The following is a 7863-nucleotide window of genomic DNA, read 5'->3' as shown; positions in this document are numbered from 1 at the left end:
GGTTCATCAGTGGAAGTTTGGAATCATGATTTTTTAAGATTCTTACATGTATGTATATAGATTTATGAAGTCATTAGATGACAACTGATTTTTTTTAAAAGTTCAGGCAGAGAAAGAAGCAATCATTTAAAACTAAAACCTTCTATGATTTTGATGACAGTCCAACTTGCTATTCTTTAGCCAAAAGCAAAGTTCCATAGTGTTCATCTAAAATCTTATTGCTTTACAAATGCAGTATACCTTCCATTAAAAAGAAAAAGATGAAGCAGTCAACCCAGTGATGAATTTGACATGGCTGTCATTGGGGAAATGGGGGAGGTGGTGGCAAAGACACCAATAAACAAAAAGGTACTTAAACACTTCATATACAATGGAGAGAGAGAGAGAGAGAGAGAGAGAGAGAGAGAGAGAGAGAGAGAGAGAGAGAGAGAGAGGTTATTTCAACACATGGGAAAAAGCACTGAAAGCCCGTTAAAGTCAAGCCATAGCCCAAACCATGAACCATATTCTATCTTAAGTAGGTTCTCTTTTTTACCCTCTTTTTTTCTTTTTTCTTTTTTTAATAAAATCTCTCCCCACATTATCATCACTTTTAATCCTCCCCAGATTGGGCTTCATCTTCAGACCCTTCATCTCCCGATTTCTCGGGAGGAGGGCTTGCAGAGGTCTTCTTTTCTTCGGGGCTTTCCGGTTCCTCGTCATCCTCTTTGGGAGAAGGAGTCTTATCCTTTGATGCCTTGGAGGCTGTGGGGCGACCCACTTTCCCTTTGCCTTTCACTGGACTTGGTGTCACTGAAAAAAAGAAACAAATTAAGAAAGGAATGTGACAAGAATAGTAAACTTTGAGGGCTGGGGATATGGCCTAGTGGCAAGAGAGCTTGCCTCGTATACATGAGGCCCTGGGTTCGATTCCCCAGCACCCCATATACAGAAACGGCCAGAAGTGGCGCTGTGGCTCAAGTGGCAGAGTGCTAGCCTTGAGCAAAATGAAGCCAGGGACAGTGCTCAGGCCCTGAGTCCAAGGCCCAGGACTGGCCAAAAAAAAAAAGAATAGTAAACTTTGAAATAAATATTTATATGAACACGATCTTGTAAACAGCACTCCAACTTACTTTTTATAAAGGAAAGGAATCTCTCTCATACCCACATTAAACAAGTGTCTCAATTTTTAAATGGGTCATGATAAAATTATTTCATTATGCTATAGTAGTGCTCAATCATTTGAAAATTTACACTTAAAGTCAAGCATGCTAGGCTAGGCAAGCACTCTACCCCTAAGCCACATTCCCAGCCCTGATTTTCTTTTTTATACAATGCCACTTTTATTTTTTGGAGTACGTGGGGTGGTAGTCAGGCTGGCCTGGAACTCTCATGTCTCCTGCCTACTCTCCCAAGTGCTGGGGTTACATAGGTGAGTACTAACTACCACATCTGGGTAGATTCAATGTTCTTTCTCTCCCTCTCTCTCTTTATGCTGTGGGGCTGGAACTCAGGCCCTGCTCTGGTTGCCGTCTGAGCTCTTTTTTGCTCAAGGTTTCCTCAAGGTTAGCACTCTACCACCACTTTGAGCCACAACACCAACTTTCAGTTTTCTGGTGGTTCATTGGCAATAAAGAGTATCATGGTGGGCTGTGGCTTAGTAGTAGAGTGCTTGTCTAGCATGCAATGAGTTAGATTCCTCAAAAAACAGAAAAGGGGGGCTGGGGATATGGCCTAGTGGCGAGAGAGCTTGCCTCGTATTCATGAGGCCCTGGGTTCGATTCCCCAGTACCACATATACAGAAAATAGCCAGAAGTGGCGCTGTGGCTCAAGTGGCAGAGTGCTAGCCTTGAGCAAAAAGGAAGCCAGGGACAGTGCTCAGGCCCTGAGTCCAAGGCCCAGGACTGGCCAAAAAAAAAAAAACCAGAAAAGGCCGGAATGACACTGTGGCTCAGGTGGTAGAGTGCTAGCCTTGAGTAAAAAGAGCTCAAAGACAGTGCCCAGGCCCTGAGTTCAAGCCCCAGGACTGCAAGTCCCAGAACTGGCAAAAAAAAAAAAGTCTCATGGACGTTCTTGCCTGGGACAGCTTTGAATCACAATTCTCAGATCTCAGCCTTCTGAGTAGCTAGGATTACAGGCGTAAGCCACCAGCGCCTGGTTCAGCTTTACTTATTTAAACATTCTAATATTATGTTAAATAGTAATGGTTTAATAAGGAAACACTCTGATAGAATATAGGTATCATCTGTAGTAAGAAAAGTTATGTTATTCTAAGTAGAAATTGATGCAATCAGAAAGCAAAAGTCACTGATACTACTGGCCAGGATAAAAATCACATACACATAAAGAAAATCTAGATTCCTGATTTAATTAATAAACTAGGTTCAACTAGGTCAGTATCTGACAGAAACTACTGGGCTCAGAGAAAATAAATCTTTAATGTTAATGTGGTGATTTTTTCCTCCACCAGGATTATACCTTTTTGTTTTTTGGCCAGTCCTGGGCCTTGAACTCAGGGCCTGAGCACTGTCCCTGGCTTCATTTTGCTCAAGGCTAGCACTCTGCCCCTTGAGCCACTGCGCCACTTCTGGCCGTTTTCTGTATATGTGGTGCTGGGGAATAGAACCCAGGGCCTCATGTGTACAAGGCAAGCACTCTTACCACTAGGCCCTATCCCCAGCCCCCTTGTTGTTTTTTTTTTGTTTGTTTGTTTGCTTGATGGCTGGACAGTTACTTTGATAGTACAGGTACGACCGACAAAAAGAAAAAGAAATCTATCTATCTAGATAGACAGATAGATAGATAGATTTCTTTTTCTTTGTCTTTGTAGGTTGTGGGGGTGCTGTCCCTGAGCTTTTGTGCTCAAGGCTAGCACTGTATCACTTTGAGCCATAGCTCTACTTCTGAATGTATTATCATACACCTGTGTATTAAGAATTTCAAGAGAGGGGTTGGGAATATGGCCTAGTGGCAAGAGTGCTTGCCTCCTACACATGAAGCTCTCGGTTCGATTCCCCAGCACCACATATATGGAAAACGGCCAGAAGGGATGCTGTGGCTCACGTGGCAGAGTGCTAGCCTTGAGCGGGAAGAAGCCAGGGATGGTGCTCAGGCCCTGAGTCCAAGGCCCAGGACTGGCCAAAAAAAAAAAAGAATTTCAAGAGATGTAAGGACTGTGACATCAGTTGGAGAACAGGGCAGTAATAGCTACATTGATAATGGTCCATTACTGTGCTCATAAATGGCAGTACTTGAAGAACAGCTAAGTCCACTAGACTTTGGAGGAGTTAAGGTCTTTATTAGTAAGTGATGTCCTTGGTTTTAAGTAGGCCTCACCCATTTTCACCCCAAACCATAGCCTAAGGACCAAGAGTCACGACACAGGAGCATGTGTATTTGTACAGCTTAGAAAAGAAAAAACAAAAAACAAAAAGACAACAACTAGGGATTAGTGCTATTATTCATTTTGAGCAGGTCCTAGGGCTTGAACTCAGGGCCTGGGCACTGGCACTGATGCCTGAGCCTTTATGCTCAAGACTAATGCACTATTGCTTGAACCACAGCTCTACTTTGGCTTTTGGGGGTTAATTAATTGTAGAAGAGTCTCACAGACTTACTGCCCAAGCTGGCTTTGAACCATGATCCTCAGACCTCAGCTCCTGAGTAGCTAAGGATTTCAGGCATAAGTCAGTGGCACTTGGCTGGAAGTGCCATTTTAGATCTCTCACTTGCATTTTACATATAGGGAGCAAGAAATGTCTTTTTCTCTTTCTTCCTACTTTAACCCTATTACATAAAATAAATCTTTGCTAAAAAAAAAAAATTGAAAATAGCCAGGTGCTGGTGGCTCATGCCTGTAATTCTAGCTACTCAGGAGGCTGAGATCTGAGGATCACAGTTCAAAGCCAACCTGGCCAGGAAAGTCCAGGAGACTTATCTCTAATTAACCACCCCACAAACCCCCCAAAACTCAGAAGTGACGCTACGGCTCAAGTGGTAGAGCACTAGTATTGAGCTGAAGAGCTCAGGCCGAGTTCAAACCCACAACCAACAAAAAGTAAAATAAAATAAAAAATAAAGATAATTAAAGATGTTCTACAGGTAGAAGATAGAATCCTTTTAGGTTTTTTGTATTCTTATTAAATTATCAGGCAAATACTGAGGCCTAATACATTTCTGTCCAGAAAATACTGGCTGCTGAAGATTTGAAAAGGGGCCAGGATTTTGGCCTAGTGGTAGAGTACTTGCCTAGCATGCATGAAGCCCTGGTTTCGATTCCTCAGCACTTAAACTTAAACTAGCCTTGAGCAAAAAGAGCTCAAGGACAGTGCCCAGGCCCTGAGATTCAAGCCTCAGGACTGGCAAAAGAGAAGGATTTGAAAAGGAGTGACTCAGTTTCACCTCTGCAGAGCTCACCTGTAGCCTTTAGCCTGGGTTTGGGCATTTTCTTTTCTTTTCTCTCAGGTTTGGACTTCTTAACCATCTTTTTGTTTTTCTTTTTTGAACTGCCATAGTCACTATCATCATCATCTTCCATTAGAAAATCTTCATCACTGCCGGAATCTTCTGAGAGGAAAGAATAATTTCAATGTCCAACTTAATTTAATAAATCCTTCCAAATGAACAAAGGAAAGAGTGCAAAGAATGACTAGAGGATGTGATTTAGGAGTTGAACATCACCACTTTCTCTATGTGTAGGTGGTCTACCAATTTGGATGGAATTGTCACTAGCCCCATTGTAAAAAATGTATTAATTAGCATGTACCTAACAGGAAAGGTGCATGATGGATTTATTTAAGAGTTAGTTGAAATGGAAAGAAATCAGACAATCTGAAAAAACCTGAAATCAGGTCGGGTGTGGTGGTATATGACTATAATCTCAGCGCTTGGGAGGCTAAAGACAGAAGACTATTACGAGTTTGAGGTCAGTCTGGGCAACATAAGAAGATGCTGTCTCAAAAGACAAAGCAAACAAAACAAAACAAAAGGAGCATCAACTACCTAAATGACTTTTGGCAGTCCCATCGTTCTCAGGCAGTACTTGGTTGAGATCAGGGAAATGAAACTGATCCAACCTGGTACTTTAGATCCTACTTTGAATACATGAACCAAGAACACTACTCATAAAACAAAAATACATAACATATAAGCTGGGTAACTTGCAAAACATCAACTTGTACAGATCAGTCACCCATCTATTTCAACTTACGCTGAGTACTTCTTCAGTGTTTAAACACAAATGTTTTTAAGTAGAGTGCAACCATTACAAATGGTGTATGTCTGAGCATTTAAAATTACTAATGGGGGGCTGGGAATATGGCCTAGTGGCAAGAGTGCTTGCCGCATATACATGAAGCGCTGGGTTCAATTCCCCAGCACCCCATATACAGAAAACGGCCAGAAGTGGCGCTGTGGCTCAAGTGGTAGAGTGCTAGCCTTGAGCATAAAGAAGCCAGGGACAGTGCTCAGGCCCTGAGTCCAAGGCCCAGGACTGGCAAAAAAAATAAAAAATTAAAAAAAAATTAATGGGTATCAGTGCAGTTACCGCCTTTAAAAGGAAGTATCTCCCTAATTTAAGGGACTGGATGTAACACTTAGCATTCTAGGCCATGTCAAAGTAATCCAGAACCTAAATTCATAAACAAAGAACCAAAGAACTTCACATACTCTCTTGGAATGGTGCCTCATCTTCTTCCTCTGGCTCCTCTTCACTGCCAACATCTTCCATGAGCATCTCTCGCTGTTTAGAAGCTGCTTTAGATGCTGCCTGTCGTTGTTGGCGCACGTTTTTATGGTCTTCTTTTTCATCTTCACTGTCCTCTGTAGTACAAAAGTTATTGTGATACAATGACCAAATAATTTTCTTAGACACAGCTGCCTAAAAAAGCAAATACAATTCTAGGTGCCTGTGACTCACACCTGTAATCAATCCTAGTTATTGAGGCACATTGAAGCAAGCCAAGGTAGGGAAACTCTGCGAGATTCTTATCTCCAATCAGGTACCAATAAGCTGAAAATGGAGGGTGGCTCAAGTGGCAGAATACCAGCCAAAGGATAGCACCTGGGCCTGAATTGAAGCCCCAATACGCGTAGCAAATATAGCAATCAATAGAGGATACACCTGCAGCCTTACATCATTCTACAAGAATAAATTCTACCCTTTAAATTTTCTGCAAGTCAAACATAGTAGCTTGAGTGTAAACTTAGCTATTCACTAATGAGGCTGAGGTTGGAGGATTGAGAGTTAGATCCCAGTCTGGGCTATAGAACAGGACGACCCTATCTCAAAATGTCTCAAAAACAAAATCCTGTAAAACACAGGAAAGGGATGTTAAAATTCAGAGAACTTCTATGCACCTATGACACATAAACTCACTTAGGCATGCAGCTTTTTTTTCTTTTGGGTGCTGGTCCTGAGCTTTTTTGCTCTAGGCTAGCACTCTACCACTTGAGCCACAGCACTACTTCCAGCTTTTTTGCTAGTTAATTGGAGATTAAGAGTCTCATAGACTTTCCTGCCTGGGCCAGCTTTGTTTGAACTGCAATTCTCTGAATTCAGTCTCCTGAGTAGCTAGGATTATAGGTGAGTCAGCAGTGCCCAGCTAGGCATGTAGCATTTTTTTTTTTGGGGGGTGGGGGGAGAGTTTGGTTGCAGGGCTTGAACTCACAGCCCGGGTGCTAAACACTAGCTAAAGGCTGGTGTTCTACCACTTTGAGTCGTAGCGCTTATTATGGTTTTCTGGTTGATTGGAGATAAGAGTCCCACAGAGGTTCCTAACTGGGCATGCTTCAAACTGGAATACTCAGATCTCAGCCCCCTGAGTAGCTAGGTAGGATTACAGGCACGAGCCATCAGTACATGGGTAGCACATAGTTTTAAGCAGAAACAAAGATATAAGTGTGGACACATGCTTTCTACAAAATTCTCTATTTCATTTAAAAAAATATATTTTTTGCCAGTCCTGGGGCTTGGACTTAGGGCCTGAGCACTGTCCCTGGCTTCTTTTTGCTCAAGGCTAGCACTCTTACCTCTTAAGTCACAGCACTACTTCCAGCCTTTTCTGTGTATGTGGTGCTAAGGACTTGAACCCAGGGCTTTGTGCAAGCTAGACAAGCACTCTACCACTAAGCCACATTCCCAGCCCAAAACTTTGGAGCCACAGCTACTTCTGGCCTTTTCTATATATGTGGTGCTGAGGAATTAAACCCAGGGCTTCATGTATACGAGGCAAGCACTCTTGCCACTAGGCCATATTCCCAGCCCCAAAACTTTAAATTCTTAAGAGCTAAATTAAGACTGGCAGTGTGGCTTAGTGGCAGAGTGCTCACCTAGCATGCATGGGTTCAATTCCTTAGCACCAGAAACACAGAAAAAGCCAAGTGGTACTGTGACTCAAGTGGTAGAGTGCTATCCTTGTGCAGAAGGGACAGTGCTCAGGCCCTGAGTTCCAGACCCAGGACTAGCAAAAAAAGAAAAAGAAAAAAAAAAGCTAAATTTAGAATATTAGCACCAGTAAGTTAAGTCATCAGAATTGAACATTATATTTGCCCACAGAGATCAGGTGAAGACAGACCTACTAAATCAGAAACTAAGGGCAAGACTTAGAATATGTACTTTGCAATAAGCCACTAGGACAGAAAAGCACTTTAGTTCTTTAAAGAAGGAAATACTTTTGTAGAACGGGAATCTGCAACAATGCCTGGCAAACAAAATTGCTTCTTAAAATGTCTAATGAAAATACAAATAAATATGTATTTATTTACATTAAAATAGTTTGCTACCTGCTGAATGAGAATCATCCTTCTTAGTCTTCACATCTTTTTCTTCTGAGTCCTCACTATAAGACAAGAAGGAAAAAGTAAATCTTTAAAGCCTAAGTAGA

At 42.0% G+C, this 7863-nt stretch overlaps 1 protein-coding gene across 2 annotated transcripts in view; it reads right to left on the bottom strand.

Annotated features, from left to right (window-relative positions):
• Nucleotides 1–400: 400 nt before the first annotated feature.
• Nucks1 (nuclear casein kinase and cyclin dependent kinase substrate 1) overlaps nucleotides 401–7863 on the bottom strand; it is a 32448-nt gene continuing 24985 nt past the window's right edge. Inside the window, exons 4-7 of one of the 2 annotated variants that reach the window (XM_048357061.1) lie at nucleotides 7763–7818; nucleotides 5648–5800; nucleotides 4397–4543; nucleotides 401–792 (exon numbers count right to left, since the gene is read on the bottom strand). In XM_048357061.1, coding sequence (XP_048213018.1) covers nucleotides 593–792; nucleotides 4397–4543; nucleotides 5648–5800; nucleotides 7763–7818 — 556 coding nt within the window. In that variant the 3' untranslated portion in view covers nucleotides 401–592. Of the gene's footprint in view, nucleotides 793–4396; nucleotides 4547–5647; nucleotides 5801–7762; nucleotides 7819–7863 lie in introns of both variants that reach the window. The other variant, XM_048357060.1, reaches the window with a different exon arrangement.

Source organism: Perognathus longimembris, chromosome 11, assembly GCF_023159225.1.
Source record: "Perognathus longimembris pacificus isolate PPM17 chromosome 11, ASM2315922v1, whole genome shotgun sequence".
Lineage (NCBI taxonomy): Eukaryota > Metazoa > Chordata > Mammalia > Rodentia > Heteromyidae > Perognathus > Perognathus longimembris.
This window is presented reverse-complemented; position numbering and strand designations above follow the sequence as displayed.